Genomic DNA, 26,908 nt, shown 5'->3' with positions numbered 1-26,908 from the left:
ATCAGCATTTCAGGAGAAATGCCTTTGTTCTCGATGACTAAAATTCCCCGAAAGTTTGCCAAAAGCATCCAGACATCCTGAGTACTTCTTTTCACTCAAACACAATGGGCTGCAGTCTAAGTAGGCCACTGCAATAACACAACGAAACGTTCTCAAGATCCGGATGTCACAACGGGGGATTGGCAGAGAACGTTGCATATGGGACCGCCGTTAAATGGCAGCTCGTAATTGAAATTAAAGGTCGTCTTTATTAAACCTGTTCTGATGAGGTGGCAGATGCCTTATCCCACCTATGAATGCCCAGAGCTGATCTGCAATGAAAGAGTTTGACTTTGAGCTGTTTGGCTGGTGTGAGACACACTTAAATTATTAACACTTACACTACCTGCAGTTTCAACTTGCCCTACATGAATTATGAATATGCTGCAAGCATGAGAGTGTATAGAAGCCACTGTTCTCCCGCCTGCTTTGTGACATAGCTGTAATAAAAAACACACAGAGACAAAAAATCTATTTAATTTCCCTGAAAACAGGAAAACGGCTATCAATTCTTCAGATTTAAACGAAGCCATTGAAGCAACAATTGTCTTAAATTGCGGACAGAGCGTTCTAGGGTAGGACAAAGCCCTGGCGTACGTGCTCACCTCCGACGGGTTTTGCACAAAAGACAGATCCGAAAATCCGGTGTAAAATGACAGTAAACTGCAAGAGAGAAGAACACAACTTCCATGTGGATGGTACTTAGACAACAAAAGGCTTTAATGTGCCAAGACCAGTAATTTGTGTAACTCCATTGAGCTCTGAACCTCACTGTCATTCGTTTAATGCAGTAGGAACTATAGCTGAGGCCTCTGTCATTAACACACACAGCTGTCCCTCTGACCACACACACACGTCTGACGCTGACATTGTCTAAAGTTACAATAAAAACACTTAGCCCTAGAAGAAAGGATGACAAATGTGGACAAAAAGCCAAGCACAATAATTAGCTGTAAGCTCTGATAACTGTAATCTGCATCACTCTCAACAGACAGTCTGGCCCCTTTCCTTAAAAAGACATTTATCTTGCTGTTTAAAATGATACAGGAAAGTAGCCAGATTTAATTAGAGGGATAATCAGGGGATTAATTAGAAAGAGAAAGTAAGAGAGGGAGAGAGAAAGAGACAGAGAGAGAGAGAAGGAAGCAAAAAAAAAAAAAAAAAGTGATCAGCAAAGGTAGAAGTTGCTCTTTTGTTAAAATTAAGTCACCTTATAATTTACAGTAAAAAAATAACGGTCCAACGTTGGTTCTAATTCATTAAAAAAAAATGTAATTATCTATCCAAGTGTGTCACCTTTCTGCATGAATTATATACTGTACATGTCTCTTTTTAGTTCAAAGATTATAATTGAAAGAATATAATTTCCCAACCATTTTTTCGAAAGTGCCGTACTTAATGCACCACTTTTGTCAGTAATTTTGTGGCCTTGGTTTCAGAAGTATTTTTGACATAGATATTTTTATAAAGTTTCTGTTAAAGTATTATAAACCATGAATCATCCCAAACCAGAATATGTTCATTATGTATGTAGAACTACCATTTAAAAAATTTTGGCAAAATATACATACTGTACATACAAATATATTTAAGAAGTTAGAGAGCATATAGGGAGAAGCCGTTACATCATTTGCAGTGCTTCATGGGAGTGGGTGGGCGCTAAAGAGTTATTTTGGCATTATGTGCTTTCAATTCTATGAATGGTGGATATTTCTTTGTAAATAATGGTTTATAATTCCTGGTTAAAAACTACATTACCCAAAGTTGAAATTACTAACTGTTGACTGTGGCATATAAAGACCGCCATATAGAATTAAGGGGCCAGGGTCAAAGGTGACTTAACATAAGATCTTAAAATAAAAACACTTTACAGTAGTGGACTTCATGTATCAGACGGCTCATACAGTATACGTAACCTCAACAGGCCTGGTTTCATGGGAACCGTGATCAGTGCTGTACTCACAGCTGACCTCAGCAATGACTCCGTAAGGGGCACTATGGGCTCTCGAACCCAGCAAAACTTGAGCTCTGTTCAACCAATCAGCCTTAACCACACAGATAACCCAGACCATCTCAGCTCCCAAACACTATCATTCCCTGCCTCTTAATCCCTCACATTCCCTCCCTCTATCTCTTTCACTCTGTCTTTAAGGCTGGACCAGCAGGAGATTATCGACCTACTGTCCTTATTTTTCCTGCTCCGCTCTCCCGCTGGGAATTTATATGACAGCGTGTGCTCATGATTGTTCTAGTATACACTAAATCTGGGATGTAGGCAGTAAATACAGGAAAAAAAATCATGTTCCAGTTTACTAAACCTATTATTTTTCTTTTACATTTTTAATACAAAAAGAGCAGTCACAGGTGTATCATGCTGAACTTCCAAGCAGCCCCCAAGCTTTACTATTACACAGAGACCACAGGACCGCCTCACAAATGTAATACACACACAGCCACACAAAAAATAATAATAATGAAAAAAAAAAATTGAGTGTACAGTATACAGTGAAAGTGTATGTGTGAAAGAGTTTAAGGTAGACAAGGGTAAATGTTTTAAGTGGTGAAGGTTGTGTGTGTGTGTGTGTGTGTGTGTGTGTGTGTGTGTGTGTGTGTGTGTGTGTGTGTGTGTGTGTGTGTGTGTGTGTGTGTAAGAGTGGAGCAGATGCACAAGGCTCGACCACAAAAACAGTCATGAGAATTTCTGCATTTTGCTATCAGTCATAAATATTAATGCGGACATCTCAACCACAGAGCTAGAGACAAACTGTGAGAGTAGGATAGACAGACAGACAGACAGACAGAGACTAAGACAAAGAAGCAAGCCAAAAAAATGGCATGTCTCTGTTATTCACAGCAAAACAAACGGAAGTATAAACACAGAAATGAGTCTGAGTGAGATCTGAATCTGTGCAAATATATTGAAAACTATCAAAGCAGTTCACTGGAAAATTCAGTGAAAGTTTCAGTAGAATTATTCAACAGACAACCTGTGAGTCTTTCTGTGATTCGCACTGTTTATGTCCAGCCACGAGTATAACACAATTTTGGCATTATTATATTTCACATTCATTCAACAACTCAGGTGAAATATAATTTGGTTTGCTGTGGTGCTGTAGATTCAGCAGTGGTGCAAGTGATGCAAGAAGCATTGTGTTACATCACAGATCATTAAATTTTAAGCAAACTAGAATAAATCTTTCAGTGTGCACGTGTGTACATGTGTGCTGGAGGGGGGAAAGATATACAGGTGGGATGAGAGAATGCATGTTCACTAAATAGCTTCTAAATATATGCATGATTCCCCAGTAGATGTGATCCCCTGATGTTTGGTACTAAACAGAAACCAGACGACAACTCTCTAACTGGGCTAATAGGCTAATTGCAACAGGGTGAGATTATTCACTGGCAGAACACCACAGGTCCAGCTCTGGTATTTATTCACGTCAAAGAAAACACCATCTTTCATTTCCCATAAGACTTGAGTAGATGATCATGGCCTAGTTTTAAACGAGACTTTCAACTTGTCTTAAATTATGTTTACAGCATAGCTAAAGTTGGTGAGAGTGATGAAAACTGCCTGGATTCTAGTTTAACATCTGAATTGATGTGGCAAATCATTAAGATGTAGGAAATATTGTGTTCTGGTGTAAGAGTCAAGGTGAGGTCACTTAGCAAAAAAGGTCTATTGTCAATAGTGTAGCCATGTGTGAAGAACAGCTCACACAGAAGTCACTTTCTCGTTTTCAGTTTTCGGGTTTACCCATTTTCTGTCTTAGCCGTTTTCTGTTGGTCAATTTGTAAAATCTGTGTGATCAACTTGAATCAGTATCAAAATCTGCATATTTTGCCATGAACTAAAAAATCCTGATCACGTCGATTCCAATTAAAGAGCGAAATCCAGTCAGAGCAAAGGTAAATGTGACTACACCTTCAGCTGTAAACAGGCAGTGTGTCCAAACACAATTTCTAAAACTATCCAGTAGTAACTTTTGCAGACTAGGCAATTTACAAGTTGTGTCCAGCCAATGTGATTGACTAGCTCTACCTGAGCTGTGCCTCAAATCCCAGGATGCCGGCATCCACTGACCCTCACTGCTAGTGAAGTGGATTTTACTGAATGAGATTTCAGATTTATTGCCATTGCTATAAATTGTGACATTGCCTGACCATCCGCTTTCAGGCGAGAGTGTGACATTACAGAAGCAGTGTATTGAAGTAAAAGGATTTGTGGGTAAAAATGTCAGCTTGAATTTGCCTTGATATTCAAACTAACTGTTGGGATTCTTTAACCGTTTGTAAGTGTGTGTGTGTAAGAGAGCCTTAAATCCAGGTGATAAGTGCAGACAAGAGTGTTCGGGGTAATATAAAAGAATGGAGAACACCTCATCTAGGGGTCAGAGGTCAAAGGTTAAAACACCTAATTGTCACATTAAGAACAATTTAAGTGTTATCTTGATTCATGCAGCAGACATGATAAACAGTGTAGGACTGTGTGGGACCTGGACATAGGTGGTATAAAACGCTATATTGGGTAATTCGAAAAGCATTATTTATGTCACAAGAAAAGCCCTGATGACAGGTTATCTGAGTTGGGATGTTTTTACAGCACTAAGTGCATGCAGTGTTTTTCTGAATTTCGACATTTACAAGCTTCAGTAGTGCTAAAGATATCAGGGACAGAGCCAAATCTCCTCCATTACACCGATTGGGCCATTTTGAGCAGGCATATACTAATGTGTAAATTGTGTGTGTATTTTTGACACAGTGAGTGAAAATTTAATCCACTAAACCATCACCTGTCACTTTTTATAATATGAAATGTCCTATCTTCTCTTTGGCTGTCCAAGCGCACCTCTCAGGCTGTAATTACAGTAAGTGAAACCCACAAATTCTGGCATAATTTTATCGCTCACTCTTTCCCAGATTACATGTGCTGCGTAAATCCTGATGCATTTTGGGCAAATGGTAGCAGTGACTCACCTGTGACTCTGACATCACATACACGAAGTGCTGATCGGCAGAGAAGGCCATGTCTCTCAGGATCGGCCCATTGTCGACCACCTGGATGGTTTCGTACTGCAAAGCACCATAGGTAGGACCATCTACCCGAATCTGAAAGGAGAGAGAATAAAGACACTGTGTTACTCGACCATTTATACGTTAGTAACATGTGAAAGAGACAGAGGCTGTGTCCAAAATCACACCCATACCCTTAAATACAGCACTATTTGAGGGGACAGCTATTTGTAGTGGAGTCCGAAACCAAAGTGGACGTTATCAAGTGCACTCATTAAATCCCACAATGCAACAGAATAACAAGTATACAACCGATGTACGCTCAACGGCTAGAAAATACCCATAATGCACTGTGAGAGTCGTGCATCGAATGAATTCCCGCGTCTGACCAGAAGATGGTGTCCGCAGCTGAATCATCCATCCATCCACTTTCCAAACCGCTGGTCTAATGTGGCTACAGCATAAAATCATACAGGTATAAATTCCTTTTTAATTGATTATTTAATAGTTAATTAAGGTTATACATGCTAGTTTCCATGACAGAGTTCAAGATAAATCTTTTCATTACTATTGGAGCTGCCAGTTTGCTAAGTTTCAAATGATCATTTAACAGCAAGCATAAACTATTTAAAAGAGGCAGTCCTTCCGGCGCACTCACTCACTCGGTTCGAATTCACTCGACTATATTAGTGAAGTAATGTAAGGAATGGTGGATAAGGTTGTAGGGGGTGATTTTGAACACAACCAGAGTAAAGCAGAGGGGAAGGGAAAAGAGTTGTTAAGTTGTTAGACAGCTGTAGGCGACGTTACGTGCCATAAATTGCAGGTTCAGCAGAGAGCTGTAACATTCACACACAGTTGGACTGCAGTGATGGAGGTCTCATGACTATATCTGAACATCTGTTGTTGCTGACGCAAAGTGCACACTCACACTCTGTTCTGGTCTAGATATAACCCTAGTCTCCCTCCAGACTACATCTTCCAACCAAACACAGTCACTAAAGGGCCCTGTGAGAACTAAAGTCTTTATACCTGCCATTACACCTTACAATACACCTGATAACCCATTATGAAAGAATGAATGAGCTATTTCCCTTCCCTTTTTGACACTAAACAGTTTAGGAGGTATCATGTCCATTCCTATCTGAATAAACCGTTTTATCTCTGCGTTTATGGCCTGGACTCCCATCAGACCACAAGTCCTGTCAACCTAAGATCATCTTACCACAAGAGACGTATAAAATAATTTTGTGGCACCACTTCAAAAAGTCCCTCCCTGAGTCTCTGTAAAGTTTAAGTGTTCCCTTTGGCTTTGCATTCACTTTCTCTGGGGCTTCTTGTACTGTATGCTGAGGGTCACAAACAAAAAGGAAAAAAGCGCTAGAACAAAAGAAGAGAACAGAAGGGAAAGGGGCGAAAGAAAGCAAAAACCCTTCACACGAGGCAAAGCCTTATTCAGCAAGAAGGTTATCTAATCTCTCCAATCGAGGGCTGGTTAATTTGGCAGGGATTGGGTTTCGGCCAGGAAGGGCTGCAGTGTTTGGGATGGCAGCATGTGGACAGTGGAAGAATGAACTGCAGGAGGGCTTGCAAAGCCCCGGTCGAGCCCCGAGAGAGATACATGGAGTGGTCCGACAGATCACTGGAGGGATGGCCATTATCACAACCGTAGATAAACAAATTAGCCCAAGGGGATGACTATTAGCATGTCTGTTAGCGTTAGCACGGAGGAATAATAGGAGAGTATCTGATCACAGATAGAGAGAGAAAAAAATAAGCTAAATCAACATGCTAATATACATAAAATACACAAGACAACAGAGCGACACCGGACTATTTGAGGCCCTCAAGCAGCAGTTCATTAGTCCTAAAGTACATCAGTTTATATTAATGTATTAGCAATATTTTATTTTATGATTATAAACTGCTGAATTCCTAAGCCTTGAACAAAACAATATACTTTTCTCCCTTTCATTTCAATATCAATAAAGTGGATTATATTCTTTAAATCCTGATTGGATTACACCACTAATCTGTGAATCACACAATCATTTAGATTTAATTCCAGTTCAAAGCCATGGCTCTGACACCATTTATACAGTTGTTGTTATCTCACCCTTAATTTCACACTTTCTGTGTGTTTGTACAAAAAAACCTTAAACTTAAACTTCTATAATGCATTACCATTACAATTTGTTGCAGACTGTCTTAAAATATAAGAACTCTTTAATTTTGGATAGAAGTAAGCCTGCATATTTCTGCTCCATGCATTGTGCTCTGTGGGACCTCAGGTACACACTAACCACTGCAGTGTCTCAAAACATCCCCCTAGTGGCCATGGACTGTAAAAACAGTGGCCAGTCATGTGAGACAATATGTGGGGTTACAAAATAAATGATAGTGATTAAATGTGGTCAAGGTTAAATTACAAAGAACATTGATGGTTAACAGCTATTTTTCAGAATTTACATCAAGGTCACTCGATTATGCATGATAAAAGTGCTTTTAGTATTATCGTTTTTTAAATTTTTTTATTCAGTATATGAATGAAAAAGGATGATGAAGTTAATATCACAGCATTGCTCATTTGTAACACTTGATATAGATCAGAGGTTAAAGCATCACACTGTCATAGGGCAGTGCAGTAGAGAAAGGCAGGCTAGTTAAGATCAGCCAAGCGAACAGCAAACAGAAGGAGAGGTGATGAAGGAGGCCATAACCACAGGAGCTCTGCAGCTTCATAATGTGGGCAGGACTCTACCCAGCATCCATGGAAACGGCAATTTCCTCTGGTTCAAAACAACTTCATCTTAAGCCCTGTTATCAGGCCAGTGATATGACTAGAGATTAAGACTGATGGTGTAGTAATAGACTATATTCTCAAAAACTATGGGATGAATTCACTAAAACAGTTGGGCATTTCTAGGTGTGGTATCCCAAAACTGCGTCTTATTCACTGAAGAGCATTACTTTTTTACCCTCTATAGATAACTATATATATATATATATATATATATATATATATATATATATATATATATATATATATATAGTTATGTAGTATGTAAATAAATATAATTTTTATATAACTGCCTGCCTACAAAAATTCAGGAGCATTTATTTATTGATTTGAATGGAAATATTTTCCATTGCGGTACATTTCAATGCAAAGTATAAACACATCATGCAATCCCCACTCAATCAAACTCCTTTCAATCGGCACTCCTGTGCACTCCGACTAGTGATGGCTGCCCTTTCAAACTCAGATTTTTATTCTCTATCTAGCATTTCCCATTGACTTCAGAAAAATTTGCATAAGTATGTAAGCCCCCATCTCAGGAGAACGCTTTACTTTTGCACCGGCAGGCACAAGGCAGCCCTTGCAAAAGCTAGCTGTTAACTTAAGCATTTTGCAGAGGAAAAAAGCGATAGAACTCTTTACAAACCCTAAATTTAACCTTGGCAATAGCAAGTCTTGTGATCTTTCAGTGAGCTTTTCTTCCACAAGCTGCAGTCACTTGGGAGGTGTTCCTTCTGTTTCCTTTAAAATGAGTGTGAGATAGCCCACACTCTCCATTTGTGAGGGCAACAGCGGTGCCACAAATACACCACTCACACAGAGAGCAGAAGTCTGTTCGCCATGGAACACAGGATGCTTCTGGTTGCCCATTACATTACGGCTCAGAACGAGCCTACACTGATATAGAACAAAGCTGAGAAGAGGCACTGAGTCACTGAAGTGCTGTGACAAAAGAAAACTACAAATAACTTCAACAGAGCTGACAGTACAAACTCGTGGGACACCAGACACCAGGCAGTGTTTGGGTGAAGGCCACTACGATTAAGGCAGTGTGCTGACGCTCCCTGGAGAGTTCCTTTAGAAGCAAGAGCCACTCTGATGCACAGATATTGATCTATGACATTCAAACCCCAACTATAACAAAAATAGAGCTGCACGTGTCGACATCTGTAAGCAGATCGGCCTCGCTACCGTGAGTGACTCTGTGTCAAGACGTTGAGATTGTTTTCTGTTTTTTTGAGTCAAATCCCCTGAGAGAGTTTGAGATAGAACCTGCACATCAGCACTCTTAACGCACTGGGAGATCTTGACGTGTTCCAGCCTGCTATAGACAAGGAAAGTGGAACGAAAGGTTTGCTTTGTTTTCGACGCCTCCATTGGCTGAGTCGGAGTGTGCTGTAGTAAACAGCGAGAGTGGGTGGACTGGGAAGTCTCTTAATGTCAATCAATGCTGAAAGAAAACTGCAAATTCCCATTTTGCAACATCAATACTTAGCTGAAGGCGACTGGGTTTGCAAAATGAACTTGAATGGGCTGACGCTAAGCTGGGGAATTAAAGATGATCATGTCCTGAAAAACCATTGTCTGGTGTCATGGTTATCACTAAGTATTAGGCAATAAAGAAATGAGATGATTTCAGTGGGGAATAAAGACTTTTGTGGTCAGGGTCTCTAGACTGCAGAAAACAAATTTAGGGCCAAATTCACTCGTGCATGTGGAGTGCTATATTAAACATAAAAATTTCTTTCATTTACATTTATTAATATAGCTTGTAAATGAGGGAAAATATATGTGTTCATTGAAATTCATTGAAAGTCTATGGGATGTGCTGGAGTAGACTTAACAGAGTGCTTGACACTTGCATTTTCAATACAAGATCTTGACCAAAAATGTATGCACCTCTTGATGGAAATCCCTACATGGTCAAGAAATGAAAAGCTACACACTGCATCAGTTAGGTTTAAAAGAACTGTTGCCAAACATATACAGTAACATGCTAGAAAAATAATCACTGCAATAATGATCCAATCATAGACTCTTAAGCAGTTTCCTATTTAAATCCAAATAGGAGTGTATAAAAACATGAAATGCTGTTCAACTTGAAGTTGAAGAATACACATAATAAATTCACACTTTTTTATTTTTTATATAAACACATTCTCAAAAAAAAACCCCCCAAAAAAAACATCTTTCTAAAATGGTTTCTAAATGTGGTATAGCTTTTATATAATTTACTTTCCACAGCATTTTATCGTCACCTTGATTTAGCTGCTTCTATAGAGCATAAAAATCAAAGAACATAAATCCCTCTACAGCTGCGCAAAACTTTAGTTTACGGTTCAGAGTTTTTCCATTTCAGTGCATAGGGCACTATTGACAGCTGAAAACTAATTTTGAGGGTCTGTTTGCATAATTCCTTTACTGCACTGGATGCTTAAAACACATAGATTGAGCATGCAAATAAAAGTGCCAGTGCCAAACAATCGCATCTTCTACAAGCACAAGTGCAAAGACTGAATGGATTCTGTTAGCAAAAGAACACATCAAACCATCAGACGGCTTCATCATCAGGTATAGCGCCGCAGCCAGGCAACTGGTCCTTCTGATATGGCATTTCTGCCACTAACGAGTGAACGAGACATGGACCTGTTCCGCTCTAAACACGTTGTGCCCAGCAAGACGGCATGTTCACAAGAGAGAAAAGCTTTGTTTTGGTTGCCGGGTTATGAGATTGAGGTTGTTGAAAAGCTCTGATCCGCAAAACACGTGTGCGTGCATGCGTGTACAAAGCCGGGCCCCGGTGTCTCAGGGAGCTCACAGGCAGAACCCTGCAGAGGAGAGACCTAATCAGATTTCCTGATCCGTTTGTCCCTCCGGTTTCTTCTTTGCAATCAGCGGATCGGTACCGCGGCAGGATTTTAATTACTAGGGCTCTAACAGTGCGGCACAAACCTGCTCTGACACACTGATTGCGGCAATGTCATCGCCAGCCAAATTAACTTTACTCTTTAACAACAGGCCTCCAAATAAGCTTAAAGCTTTTAAACACAACAGCTCAAGACCAACATAGTCTGAACTTAAATTGGCTTAAAAACTTTAACATTCATTTTCTCATTTAACGCTCCATAACACACTGTAGGACATGAATACACAATTTAAGGACACAATTTAAGCCATTGTTTCCCTGCTCATAATGTAGTTAACCTTTATGTAATTGTGTTGAACTCTCATTCGGTTTGCATGAACTTCGAATCTTTTAGCTTTTAGCGATGTTGGAAATGTAAAAATGTCCCCGTTCTGCTTGAGGAAGGTGTGTTTTATATGCAGGGCTTGCACTGGCTGCAGGGAGGATGGAAGTGATATTAGCAGGCCGAAAGTTTCTCTGTCACCTCTTTTACCCTGCAGTCCCGCAGAGAGGAGAGCTGGGATCACACTGCTCTAACTGTTAAAAACCCATCGCAATGGGAAAGAAAGAGAGAGAGAGGGAGATATTACCCACGGGAGTCTGGTGGGGAAATGTTGCGAGCGTGTCCATCATATTTCTCGTCTCTGCAGTCTTTCCACAGAACTACTGGAGGAGACGCTACTGTGCATACAAAAACGAGGGCCTAAAATTGGAGATCCAAACTGTGATTTTACAGTACATGTATCGACTACCAGCAAAAGTTTTGACACTTGACTGAATTTTTGTTTCAATTGATTGTAGAACATTTTTCTATTCTATTCCATTATATTTCCAATTTTTATTCCCTCTCTCTCCATATCTATTATTTGTTTAAAAAAAGAACATAAACATGGACTTGACTTGACTTACCAACAGCAGAATAGGCAAACAATACTTGACAGGAAACATGGCAAACATGAGGGCTTAAATATATGGACAAGGGGAAACACATGACAATAACAAGTTAGAACTAAAGAACGTGAACCAATGAAAAGACAGAACTGATAACAAGACAATAAACCAATGAGAACATGACTCATGAAAAGAAACAGAACCAATGAAAACAAGATAAGAATTTATAATATAAACAATATATGTTATTACTTTTTTACGCAATTACGTCCCGAGACAAGGCACGCGTTTTAAAGTCAATTTTTAAAAGATTTATCCCTTTATTTATTATTGACACACAATCAGTATGTCATTGATCCATTTATACATTGTGGCCACATATGGTATGAAAAAAAGAGTTTATTTCAATATTGTGGGATTAGTATTTTAAGCTCAAATACTCCCCTGCAGAGCGGAGGTTATTTTGGCCGTGTCTATGTGTGGAGTCAAGTAAAGGGGACGGGTGTCTGCAGGACGGCCCCGCTCTCCTCCTGTGTGACAGACAGGACTCCCCTCTCACTCTCTCTCCAGGGTGTCTACGAGTCTGACCTTTCATCCGTCTATCTTTCCCCTCTTCCTCTCTACTTTTATCACCCATACTTCCTCCTCTCACCCACTCTTCTTCAGCTCTCTCGCTTCCATTTCCATCTCTCTCTCGCCTCACGTCACTCATGATTTCGCCATCTCTTCACTCATTCCCATCAGCCCCTCAAAACCCACCTCATGCATCAATTTCCACAGTATTCCTCTGCCTGTCTCTCCATACTCATCTCTCTCATCCTCTCCCACTGGGTGTTCCTGGTTTAATCTGAGGTTAGATGTGACCTCTGGGCCACATGCTGTTTCTTCTCCATTTTCTACTCAATCCCTCTTTCGGGTCTCTCTCTTATATCAGAGAGGCTTTATTCTCTCAGTGTATTCAGTCTGAAAGGAGGCCTCATGGCCTGTTGGCTGCTCTGAGTAGCACTGGATATTTCCCCCCCCTTCACCCTTATTTTGAGAGGCAGACATCTCACTGTGGCTCTTCAGTCACGGGCGGCGAGGGCTCTGGGCTGATGCTTGACCAGCACAAGCTCTCAGACTTCTCCACATCCATCAAAGAGAAAAACAAAGCACACACACACATTGTTTTTTCAGTAATCCTTTGTTTACGTTGCAATGACAAATTTCTTTGTAGTTGATATCATCAAGGCCACTTAAAGAAATATTACATGCAAAGATTGTCATCATTTAATCACCCTCATCTCGTACAAAGCTGTCGTTCAAACAGACTTTCTCTTGTGGAACACAAAAGATATTATAAAGAATGTTTTTTGTCCATAAAATTCCATTATATGGACCAAAAAACAAAGACATTTCTTTTGTGTTACACTGTTGAAAGTAAGTCATACAGATTTGGAAGGTAAGGGTGAGTAAATGACAGAATTATCATTTTGGGTGAACTTTCCCTTCAAGTTTCGATCAACAGGTGTATTTTACTAGTTTTTTTAAAGGGAATAGCTTTATAAGATATTTAACACACACTTTTCACAATTCAATCAATTCCTAATGGATAAAATCAAGCGTCGCTCCGACATTTTCTTGTTCACTATTTCAAACGGAAAAGCGTCACATTGTAGAATTGAAATGATTTGTGAATGTCATTTCATGTTGACTTTAATCCGTATGGTTAAGTGGAAAAACGTGGCAGTCCCTAACAAGGAAAACTAATTTTTTTATTCTGCATACATCTTTTAAAAACCCTCCACTATTACTGCTTTCACCGTGTATTATTTTCAGCCGTCAATACCGCCATTCATTATTTAATACAGCTCTTTCTCTCACTCCAGCTCCTCATTATAGTCACTGCAGGGTGGAGAAACAGACGGGGCGTCGCTGGAATTTTTAAATGAAGTAATTTATCTGAAACAAATACCTGCAGAAAGGAGACAAACCTATTTTCCATCAGCCCCATTTTTCCAGCTGGGAAATAAATTATTTCTGTACTCTTTCTATTTTATCTTATTCACACACATACGCCCAGTGGCCACAAACACACACACTAAGGGAAACATAGTGTCCATGTGTGGTATGGGTCAAGGCTATTCAAACTGACAGCGACCCGTGGCAATGTGATGTAGGTGTGTCAAGTGACTCGACAAAGCTTAGAAATGTTTAACCTTATGCAAATGAGCTGCCACATGATGCAGTAACTTCCAAAGTTGGCTCATGTGATCCATCACCTTAAGATATTTGATTAGAAATGTCTCTGCACACCTTCCCATCGCTGCTGCATAATGGCTGCATATGGTGAATTAGCCAACATTATATTTATGTTGCACAAATGGTTTTTATGTTCCACAATGAACTTTTAAGATGCAGCACATTAAAACCGAAAGAGAGAGAATGAGGGAGAGAGGAGAAGGATTAATAGAAAGATTAATAAAAAATATTATTATTAGGGACCGTTCGGTATTTATGGAAGGGGCCACCGGAGGAAAATAGGGGAGGGTCATGTCTTTTTATTCTTTGTTGAGGGGAGGGTCATCCAACTTTTTTTTAGTCTAGGGGGAGGGTCACCCAACTTTTATATTCATTAAAACAGCAACATTTCAAAGTGGCTTGTTTGGTGCTATTTTTTCCATTTAGCTCCATGTTGATCTCGCGTTATCAGCCCCCCTTCGATATCAGATGGGTCTGACCCAACAAAAATCCAGTTTGGCGCTGTTTGACAGTGTGCGCTTCAGTTCGCGCTTAGAAAAAGTGCAGCATCATGTCAGAACAGAATGCCAAATAAATGTTTACCCGGCAAAGCTTTAAAGCACGAGCAAATAATGAACTTTTGTTAAGTGCACAGTGTCCTGTGAGTGTAACTCTACCGCTGCATTAACATGTGATGTGAACGTACGTCGAGTTTAACAGTATTGGGACTGAGGCGCCAGAACTGCTGATAGAATGTGCGCTAGGGCAAAACTGCATATTTTAGTTTCCATTCTTATTTTGTTTCCACGATGTGTAAGATGTAGGGCTACCACCAGCCGCGGCGCTACCATTGGGCCCGGGTGGGCATTTAGGTCCGGGCCCACCCATTTTCTATAGCCTATGGTTTTGTACACACGAGTATACGCAAAATAGAGAGACATGGAGCGGGTCAGACATGATTTTGACCACTTAATTAAGTTTTGTTTTGCAGAAAACGATTTTTTAAAGTGAATTTCGTTTTGTATAAATTGTATCTTAATTTTATTTTTTTATTTTTTTATCAACCAATTGCCAAATACCAAATATAGCAGACAACACAATCATAGAGGCGCCCGCGTGGTCACTTGCGCTGCTCGTAAACAGGAGCGCATCTCATCCTAACTTAACAAAACTCAGCATATGCCTCACATACATGAAATATAGCCTATCTTAAGAAAGCTTGAAATGTCTTTTTAACAATTTAAAACGAAAAGAAATAGGCTACTCTCTGGTTATGTAATGATGTGCATTTCTCTCTATAGGCGTGTTCACTACTACGGAGATGGCGATCGTTAACTTCATCTTTACAGCTGTTGTTGCTTTTAATAAACTAAAAATAATAGGCTTATGATTTTATTAAACAATAAATTAAATGAAATTTTTATTGTATTAAAAAAACAACAAAAAAAACCTGTTTATCAATATTGTGTGTGTGTGTGTCGAAATAATTTGTCCGCAGCTGCTCAAAAAAAAAAAAAAAAAAAAAAAAACAGTCAAAAACCCCACTGTCAGTGTTTTGTAAGGAACAGGCAAATATGTTCAATATAGCAGGAGACATTTTAATTGTTTACTAATAAAACAGTTATTTTTTATGTCAGTGTCGGCTAGACAGGGTTGCGTTTCCCGAAAGCATCGTTGGCAACTATGGTCGCAAGTTCATCGCAATGTCCATTGAACTCTATTGGTAACGACGGAACTTGCGACCATAGTTGGCCAACGATGCTTTCGGGAAACGCACCCCAGATGAAGTTGACGACTCGCGATCTTCGCAGCGCTACCACATCTTTAAATCACTATTAGTAGGCTATTATTTAAGTTAACATAAAATACATAGACCTACACCACAAAAACTAGTTGAGGATAAATTCGTTAAAATTGGGCGATTCCAGTGAATGGAAGTGACATTTGCAGTCAAAACTTAAAATAAAAATTCTCAGAAAATGCATTTATTTGAAACGTCTGAAAGGAGTCAAGACATTAGAAAAATATCAGTCTACACATGCGTTTTATATTTAATATGAGGGAAATACACATGTGACGTGACACAAAAAAAATCTTTAACTTTTAGATGGCAAAATATGTTTTCAGTAATTCTATAAATTACACTGTGCAAACCAAAATATATATACCCACCGGATGAATAAAGATCGGCCTCCACAGAAAATTAAATTTTATATTATTTTTATTTTATTTTTCGTGTTTGCATTTATGTGAAAAAAAAAAAAAATGTTACGGACGTGACAGTTCTCCATTACGCACGGACATGACTGCTCTGAAGCGACTTTAAAAATTGCACAGAGACCTCAAACAGAAGGCACAAAGCCTTTCTTTAAAGTGAATTTCGTTTTTTTATTAATTTTATCTTAATTTTAATCAATGTTTCATCTGGATTTAATAAATAAGAAGTAGTCTAAATATAGTAGAAAATAGATAATCATGACACGGAGGCGCGGGCGAGTGAACTGGACTCTTGTCTCATAAATGAACCGAAACTCAGCGTAAGGTATGCTACTTGCCTCATAGACCTGAGAAATATATAGAAAGCTTGAAATGTCTACTTTTAAACATGCAGAACAATTCAAAACGAAGGAAAACAGACTGCTTTCTCCTTATGAAATGTGCATTTCTCTCTGGCGCGTTCTGAGAAGATCGCGACGCATCGTCAACTTCATCTTTGCAGTAGACGCAGAAAACACTTGTTTATTAAAAACAATTAAAATGTCTAGCTATATATGACATATTAATAATCATTACTTTTGCCGGTTCTTTGTGACAGCTTTTAGATGCTTTATTCGCAACGCCACCCACATGTTGAACGAGTCACACCGCATCAGCACCGAAAACATGATTTTTTTTCAAATCTAAAATAAAAAATCGTGATACGAAACGAATCGTAGGTTTGGTCTATCGTTACAGCCAGATGAGAAAGCAAGAGTTTATGGTTTAAAAAACAAACAAACAATGGCTATCTGAACATCTTTGCCAAGCGCAAACCAGTACAGAATTAGGGGAGGGTCATGCCTTTTTTCACAATCATTTTGGAGGGTCATAGAAAAAATTATTGCTGGCGAAGGGAGGGTCATGTCTTTTTTGACAACAGATCTCAAAACTCCTCCGGTGGCCCCTTAAATAAATAACGAACAGTCCCTTATTATTATTATTATTATATAATCTTTTTTAACATTACAAATGTCTTCCCCGTCACTGATCAATTTAATGTGTTCTTGCTAACTAATAGGATACATTTTTGAAAAAATAAAATAATATACAGTGAGGAAAATAAGTATTTGAACCCCCTGCTATTTTGCAAGTTCTCCCACTTAGAAATCATGGAGGGGTCTGAAATTGTCATCGTAGGTGCATGTCCACTGTGAGAGACATAATCTAAAAAAAAAAATCCAGAAATCACAATGTATGATTTTTTAACTATTTATTTGTATGATACAGCTGCAAATAAGTATTTGAACACCTGAGAAAATCAATGTTAATATTTGGTACAGTAGCCTTTGTTTGCAATGGTCAAACGTTTCCTGTAGTTTTTCACCAGGTTTGCACACACTGCAGGAGGGATTTTGGCCCACTCCTCCACACAGATCTTCTCTAGATCAGTCAGGTTTCTGGGCTGTCGCTGAGAAACACGGAGTTTGAGCTCCCTCCAAAGATTCTCTATTGGGTTTAGGTCTGGAGACTGGCTAGGCCACGCCAAAACCTTGATATGCTTCTTACAGAGCCACTCCTTGGTTATCCTGGCTGTGTGCTTCCAGTCATTGTCATGTTGGAAGACCCAACCTCGACCCATCTTCAATGCTCTAACTGAGGGAAGGAGGTTGTTCCCCAAAATCTTGCAATACATGGCCCCGGCCATCCTCTCCTTAATACAGTGCAGTCGCCCTGTCCCATATGCAGAAAAACACCCCCAAAGCATGATGCAACCACCCCCATGCTTCACAGTAGGGATGGTGTTCTTGGGATGGTACTCATCATTCTTCTTCCTCCAAACACGTTTAGTGGAATTATGACCAAAAAGTTCTATTTTGGTCTCATCTGACCACATGACTTTCTCCCATGACTCCTCTGGATCATCCAAATGGTCATTGGCAAACTTAAGACGGGCCTTGACATGTGCTGGTTTAAGCAGGGGAACCTTCCGTGCCATGCATGATTTCAAACCATGACGTCTTAGTGTATTACCAACAGTAACCTTGGAAACGGTGGTCCCAGCTCTTTTCAGGTCATTGACCAGCTCCTCCCGTGTAGTTCTGGGCTGATTTCTCACCTTTCTTAGGATCATTGAGACCCCACGAGGTGAGATCTTGCATGGAGCCCCAGTCCGAGGGAGATTGACAGTCATGTTTAGCTTCTTCCATTTTCTAATGATTGCTCCAACAGTGGACCTTTTTTCACCAAGCTGCTTGGCAATTTCCCCGTAGCCCTTTCCAGCCTTGTGGAGGTGTACAATTTTGTCTCTAGTGTCTTTGGACAGCTCTTTGGTCTTGGCCATGTTAGTAGTTGGATTCTTACTGATTGTATGGGGTGGACAGGTGTCTTTTATGCAGCTAACGACCTCAAACAGGTGCATCTCATTTAGGATAATAAATGGAGTGGAGGTGGACATTTTAAAGGCAGACTAACAGGTCTTTGAGGGTCAGAATTCTAGCTGATAGACAGGTGTTCAAATACTTATTTGCAGCTGTATCATACAAATAAATAGTTAAAAAATCATATATTGTGATTTCTGGATTTTTTTTTTTAGATTATGTCTCTCACAGTGGACATGCACCTACGATGACAATTTCAGACCCCTCCATGATTTCCAAGTGGGAGAACTTGCAAAATAGCAGGGTGTTCAAATACTTATTTTCCTCACTGTATATCTTACTGACCTATTGAACATTACTGCACTTTTGAATGTTATGTGTGAGCACACTTTGTGAAAACAGGTGACTTGCATGAGCAAAAGCTCACAAAATGCGATCTGAAATGCACCCAAACGATAGAGTGACAAACAATGCTATCCTGTAACAATAATTCCCTTTCTCCCAGTCTGTAGTGTCTGGCAGGCTGAGGCTGTGGTAGACCAGATGCTGATAGAGTTACATAGAGACATTTCTTTCTCAGGGATCTATGGTCTTTAGCGGTAAAAAGAGGCCATTGTTTGAGCTGCTAGGGGGTTTGGGGCTGTTCGGATTGCTACTACTCAGCAGGTAAACAGCATTCAAATCTCTCAGTAAGAGCACATTAAATCATAATTACTTTCTTAATAGTTGTCCTTGATCTGAAATGATCCATCCGTTAATGTTTTTTTGTTTTTTTTTTAATGAAATTTTTCTACAAAGTGTAATAACTTTCACTGCCTGATATATATACTTGATCATAATCAGCATTTCTGTCCTTCCAAAAGTAATAAGTACTTTATTTACAGACATAATTCAGGAAACAAAGCTTGAGGGTATATATTTTACTTGCTACAAAGTTGTGCTTTCTATTTATGGAAGTTACAATTGCCATTCGAAGTGAAATAATATACTCGCATGGGTATTCTGAACTGTTTTGAAAAGCTCAGGAATGATTCAAGGATGCATTCACTCACAGTTGATACCTGTGGGCTGATTAACTGAAATAGCAATGCTGATAGACTCCTGCAGAGTATGTCAGTCTCCCTGTCGTACCACATACACACACCTGACACTTCCCCCTTTCTGAGCTTCATGCGGCACTTCAGCAAATGATAGACGCTCTGACAGCTAAAACAACAGGTCTGATTCCACTCTCGCACGCACACCCCACAATTAGCTTTACAATGGCAGACCTGAAACAGACAATGTCACACAGTTCACAGCAGCTAACAAGCCAATGGGACAGAAGAGCAGAGAGACGCAACAGGTAAAGAGTGTGTGTGTCTTCATGTGAAAATCTGATAAAGGCAAGGACCAATAATAGCATCGCTTCAGTATGGCATGATCAAAAAAGTAAATGTTCAGTCTAATACATGAGGATCTAGACTACAAGCTAAAAGTTTGCATGTTCACAAAGGTTTCAACCAAAAGTTGGACAGGAAATGACATTACACTGAAGTGAATCAATGTTCATGAATGGATCTTTTAAGAGATCAAATCATTCCCGTTTACTTTTTCTTGTGGTCATGAGTAATAATAGATCTATAAATTGCAATAATAATCCAGAATAAGACTTGTGTCTCTGAACAACAACTGTTTTTGAGCGAATCGGTTCAGTGAATGATTTAATGACTTGTTCCTATAAAAAAACTAAACAAAAAAACATGCAGGTCATTGTTTACTGATACAATAATGTGATCTACAAAAAGATTTCCTGAACAAATCATTGAGTTAAATGGAATAAATCTTTTTTTTGGTTAACTGAATCAAAAGATGTGTTTTTAAATTGCATTGGATATAAAATATCCACTTATCAGTAAGGATGAAACAGATTTTGAAATGGAAAATGTCAGACGAAGTCAGGAGTGTGACAGCACTCTTTATCCTTTCAGGGAGCAGAGAGAGGGGTGAAAGGGAGGATGAAAGAGGGATGAGTGAAAACAGTCCTTAAAGGTGTGAATAATGCATGAAGAGCCGAGGCCAGACGAGAAACAGTCACCAGACCAGAACCCGATCGCTGATCCAGTTACCACTGAGCCGTCCCTAAAGCCCTGAAGTCTGCCTCTCTCTCATTTCTGTCTTGCTAAAACACACACACACTACACATAGAAAAAGTGAGCTGAATTGATTCTGGATCAGTGTGTAATTGGTGTAATAAAATGAGAATTATTTAAAATGACTGTAGGTTGTTTGATCTGCACCATCCAATCATATTTTCTGTGGTACTCAGAGAAAAATCTCTCTTAGAAGCAATTCACTCAGTTGTTCTTGCATTTAAAAACAGCAAGACAGTGCAACAGATTAAAACAGAATGCTGATCCTTATTGCATATTTTTTAAACATGAACGTCTTTTAACTTCAGATGGTGTCTAAAAAAAACTAACACACCACACTGGTCAAAGATGTTCTTCTAGACTTTTTACAAAGAAAAAAAAACTTCAGATGGATACAAGAACGCATCCTGTGTGAATCGATCTTTATTTGGTGAGCAATATAACATTCCAACAGGTATGCAATAAATCAAATTACCATAATTCATATTTCACGCATGTCATTTGGGGAGAGATCTCAGGTAAATAATACAGTAGATGACAAAAAGACAACTTGTTTCTTTAAACAATATTCAACTCATATCAACGATCCATCGCCTTAAAAACTCTAAATTAAAAGCTAACACTTAATAAAATTAAAAGCTTCAATTAAAGATTTATCACATTAACTAACATTATCATATAACGATTAACACTCATTAGTTAAGGCATATTATCTTGCCACAAAAATTCAGATGTCTTAATATTTATTTTAAAAGTAAATGAACAAGTTATCCGTATGATATTGAATAGCCTAATTTTTCAAAATGAACCAAATCTTACAAAATGCTGCAAAATAAGCGGCAGGGGTGGAGTTTGTAATATATTGATGCAAATGTGAAGGTCTGCTTTGCAAGACTTTTTTATATCAGTAAATCTAATAAAATGTAGCGAGGTTTATTCTAAACCAGAAAAAAAGTTACCAATGGGTAAAAAAAAAAGGAGATATAAAATATCTGTAAACATGTTTCCATCCATTCATCCATCCATCCATCCGAGCTTCAGGGTAAAGTACAACATTTGCTACAAAGTGAACATGAAGCATTCATTGCACATTTATTTACCTAAAGCTAATTTTGACCATATATTTTCCAAAGCCTTAGATGGCTGCTTAGACGGTCATGTGATCACTTTGTCTATGGCAGCCACTGAAGCTCTGCTATAGGCTATACTACTGTACGTTGCCGTTATTAACTGCATCAACTCCCGGACATCCAAATCCACTGAAAGGTGTGAGGCCATCCCTCTTTCTCTCTGTCTGTAGGTGTGAAGGTTGTATTACGCCTTGTTAGCTCTGAAACACGGATTCTCAGTTGCCTGAGAGAAGTGTTGGCACTTAACAGCAGTGCTCTGTCACTAGCTATCTGCACTCTCCATGAGCCTGGGGAGATCTCTCTCTCTCTCAATCACACACAGAATGTAAACCACAACACCACAACAAGCCACTAAACACTAGCATGTATATGAAACTAACAGAAGCTATAGAGAATATGCTTTCTGATTTCTGTTCATGTTTGTGACTCAGAGGTTAATGCAGCCAGGATGATAAAACAACAGTTTTTCAAGTTGTGACAGTGACAGTAGGTGGGTAAGTGAGTTTATCTGTGAGCATATGTGCGTTCCCTCGTCATTTTCTGCATGGTGACATATCAAAGAGCAAAGAGCGAGACCTGGCAGGCGTTGTCTTTGTACAGCAAGTCTGAGTGACAAGGCAAACTATGCCGCAATAAATACGGAGAGAGAAAGGTGCGTGTGTTTATATAATCTGAAAGACAGCTCTTATAAGCGTAAAGCTTTAATTCGGGAGAGATGGGTATGGGTTGTTCCCCACAGAGACAGAAGTCTAAAGAGGATCAGAGATTGTGCCTGTCAACAGCCATATGAAATCCTTTCATGCGGTTTCAATTAAAAAAGGGAACAGGAACTGTCGGGAGTCCATTTCCTGTCCTCCTCCTCTTGTTTCTTTTCTTTTTCTCAGTCAATCTATCCAGAAAGTTGTTTTGCTTAATATCTTTATAACAGTATATTACTCAGCCACGGCTCATCTGTAAGGGCAGGTAATAAAATAATCATCCAAATCATAGACCTCTATATAAACTGAATCAATAACAAATTCTAAATGTGTTCAGCATTCTGCAACAAATATTATTCTGATTTTAAGTCAGAAAGTGAGCAGGATATATTCAAATTTAACATATGGCTTCGGCAGGCATGTTGAATGATACCAAGCGGGTCAGCGGGTGCCTGAGCCCTGCCCAGCTCTACAGCGCACCACAGTTTTACAATGTAAATCTGTGGTGAAAAATCGAACTTCAGCATGCTCTAACTGAGAGCAATTGGGTCAGATTTAAGGCTGCTCTGCTTATTTTCACGTTACCTTAAGTAAACCTCGCTCCAGAGCAAGATGACTTCAGTCTGCTTCAGCTATGTGTATATTAGTCTGTAATAATCAGTAACTAGTTGGCATGTCTGTTATTCCTATGTGGAGCAGTGTATAAAATCAATGAACGTATAAATCCTTTCGTTTAAATGTTCTCATGTGAATAGTCTTTTATAGTTCTGTTGTGCTTGTTTTGTTTGAGAACAGACATGACTTTATTTTCCTCACTGAAACTCCTGCACAAATTATAATATGTTAAAACAACATTGAGAGGCAATAAATACTACAATACTACAATTCTATGCATATGCCGTGTGAACTTGAAGCCTGTCAATCAACATTAGCACGCCACTCTCGGGCTGAATAACGCAACCTCTGCCAAAAGTGTTGTGTGTGTGTTCAGCGATTAGAATATAAAGCTTACAAAATGTTTATCATAAGCTAGCGCTAAGACCCAGAATCTGCCCTACCTAAATTTACATTTATGGTCAGGATATACTTAAAATCTTAAAAAATTAATGCACAAATAAAACGACCATTCAAATAGCAATATAAACAATAACTTAAAAAAAACTTTACTAACTAAATAAATAAATTACTTGAATCACATCAACCACAATTGTGTGTGTGTGTGTGTGTGTGTTTAATGTAAAATACTTGCATAAAAAAACATTCCCACCATACAGTGAGAGAGAGAGAGAGAGAGAGAGAGAGAGAGAGACTTCTGCACTTCCCTGCAGGCTTTCATCTTTCTCAGGTTAGATTACTGTAAAGCACTCATGTCTGCCAGAATTCCTGGAAGCTTTTTATCCGTGCACTTGTTTGTTTAAAAAAAAAAAAAAGGTGACGAAAAAAAGTGAGGTGAAAAAAAAAACCAGATATAAAGGGAGCTGGGAATAAGAGGAGCTAACGGTCCTTCCCTCAACTGTCTAAACATATTTCAAAGCTCTGTTAGTAAAATGACTTAACTATAAATCTGCTGGCACACTCCTACCTTTCACACTCACTCAGGGTAATTTACATCAATGTATGAAAGCTAATAAAACATAAGATTGGCCACATCAAGAGCCATAATGACAGGATTTAGTGTATACCCTGCTGAAAAGACCAGCTTAGTCCAGCAAGAATTTTCAAATAAAAACTAAATATGCCAGAAATCTGTTCTTGAAAGATTTTGGTTGCAAAATGTAAAGTTTAGTGTTTTAAGTACTGATTTAGAGTAAACTTTTGTGCAAAGTGATTTCAATTTAGACAAATATAAGCTGGTCATTCTCAAAAAAAAGGAGTAGCCTATGCGTTCTCTGAAGTTTCTGAGCGTTAAAGTTAAATGAGGATTTTATCTGTCAGATAACACATTTCTACACAGACTATATGCATTTCAGAAAACTGACTCAATCGAAAATGTGAACTGACCAATTTACTGTATACAGCATGTTTTAGCAGATGCTGACAATTTACAAACAGCATCACAAATTTAATTAGAGCTGCCCTAGAGCTGTTTGTAACTATTAGTACTGGCAGTTGGACAACTGGATGGCCGAGTGTGATTGAAGGTACTGTGTGTTTAATAAAGGGCCGTATTAACATCCCACCTTGGAATGTCCGGAGGCAACATCAATAATCATAGGGCTCATCCCACATTCGCTTGCATGTGTGAGAAAGAGTCTAGAGTCTGCATTGGCTCTAAACGGCTGGTAGGGCCTAAAGCTGTAATGGTGTGCACGCACATAGCTGTTTTAGCATGACAAGCCCAGACAGTGTTAACCCTGCAGGGCTTGGGCAGGCCGGGGCACCCCTGTACCCACAGACAGAAGCTGTGGAGAGAGCGCAGAACTTGTGAGCCAGTTGGGCAGGTGTTGCCAAAGCTTGCAAAAGCTTGTGTGTCTTCTAGGACCTCTGAGCACACACACACCCACACAAACATCCATGCTCTCCAGTGAATTCATTACATGGGATTGCAACACGGGAAGATTTCTGAAAAATGTTGTTCACTTAAGACAATTTTGTACTCAAACTATAGTCAAGTTAATGCACACATACACACAAACAGAAACACCAGGTTTCTAGACGACTTGAAATTAACTTTAAATACATCATCTCATCTATGTTATGGGGTTTACATGGAGAGTTAATACTAAACTGTTACCCATAATGCAATGCTGGTTTGAACAATGCTGACATTTCTCACCTGAGGTCAGAGTTCAGGCCTCGTAGACAAACTATGGACCTTCATTCAACTTCTCTAAACACAACCCTCAATTTCTGATCCCTCTGCCATGATGTAGTGGGGAGAAAAACAAATGGTTAAAAAAAGAAAGTAAATTCAGGCACAGCGCTTTTAAACAAACTAAAAGCATTAGCACTTTCTGAAAGTGATTTTAAACTATTATTCAATTATTTCCTGTTATTTTTCTATAAACTTGGTGGAATAGAGCTGAAATTATAGTTTAATAAATTACTACATTAACATGTGGCATCATCATTAACAGAGCAAGCAGAGTATTGGTTATGATTTTACAAAAAGGCTAATTGGAAAGATAACAATTTACATAAGAGTAGCAACAATGGAAAAAATATCTACATCAGGGCACTGGGGGAAAAAACAGTGATGAACAAAACATTTTTACTGGACATATTTACTGATACAAGCATAAGCTGTGCCAACAGGTACACAGCATATGTACATTTAGTCCTGGCCTAATGCAGATGGCAGTACAAACTGCTGAGCCAATGATAGCAATTGATGATACCTTTGAACAAACACCTCTAAAAAGAAAACAAATACCTAATATAATACAAACAAGTAAAATCCAAATTGAGATATACAGTCAGTTCTACAAAAAGTGAAGCTTTAAATCGCACAAGCTCAGTGCTAACTTACATTAAAGCTATTAGACAAGGAGCTCAGAGAGAAGCAGCCAGCAGATATTCAGCTGAGAGCTGAAGGCTCTAAATGATTGTTATAGGTAGACAGATGGCCGGCTTTCACTCATGTCTCCTCTTGTCTATGTCAGCATGACCTCGGTCTCTCCTCAACTGCTCTACACACAGGTCACCTGCACTCAAAACACCTGGACCAGACCTATGCCACGTCATCTGTGTTCAGGCTGTTTATGCACCTTGACAACAATCTCTTTTTAATGGCGTTTTATGTGGTTTTACTGACCCCATAGAATCAAAGTAAGTTTGAATCCAGCTTTGAGGTCATCTATATGCTAAACATCGACAATTTCACTTGTAACACATTTAAATTTTACTGTCTTTCTCTTCAGGGAAAGGGGACTGTGAATATTGATTACTCATGGGACGAACCCTTCAATGTCTCACCCAAACTTCCTATTTCAATAGAAAATACATGAGCACATGACAGAAACCTGAGCTCGTTGAGCAATTTCATTAGGTCTTTAACATCATTAGCAATAACTGTATGTTCCTTTGAACAACCCAAACGGGGGAATCAACTCACTCACACACACACACACACACACTCAAACAGAGTGCACTGTCAGTCTCGTATGAGAAGATCTATGTTAGGCAGCATTATACAGGTAAACACTTTAAACTGGAAATTTAATCTCTCCCCGTAACTGTATATTAACCAATATAAGAGAATCCAAAACTGATTTCAGACCAGCCAACAAGCCCCAACCTGCTATTTTCATGAGCGTCATAGGCACAAGGCCTGGTCCATGACAAACCCCTGAAACTCTTTAGCATTTTAATGAGCCGCTTTATCCCGTGTCAGTCGACTGTGTAACTGCGGGTAAGGAGAGGGATGGCAGGGTAAATTATTAAGCAGAGTTGCCCTGTGCCTCCCAGCTGATACGTTCTGAACCAGAAGACACCAGGGGTGGAGGGGACGAACAGCCCTGAAGTACGACACAATTTATGACCTCTGATGGAAAACACCTT

General features: G+C 39.1%; 1 protein-coding gene across 1 annotated transcript in view; it reads right to left on the bottom strand.

Annotated features, from left to right (window-relative positions):
• Nucleotides 1-26,908, bottom strand: part of plxna4 (plexin A4) — a 195,223-nt gene that overhangs the window by 77,684 nt on the left and 90,631 nt on the right. Inside the window, exon 4 of the mRNA XM_079869813.1 lies at nt 5,020-5,151. Coding sequence (XP_079725939.1) covers nt 5,020-5,151 — 132 coding nt within the window. The remainder of the gene's footprint in view (nt 1-5,019; nt 5,152-26,908) is intronic.

This window comes from Squalius cephalus (genome assembly GCF_949319135.1).
Source record: "Squalius cephalus genome assembly, chromosome: 4".
NCBI lineage: Eukaryota > Metazoa > Chordata > Actinopteri > Cypriniformes > Leuciscidae > Squalius > Squalius cephalus.
The sequence above is the reverse complement of the archived record's forward strand: the minus strand, read 5'-3'. Positions and strand labels throughout refer to the sequence as shown.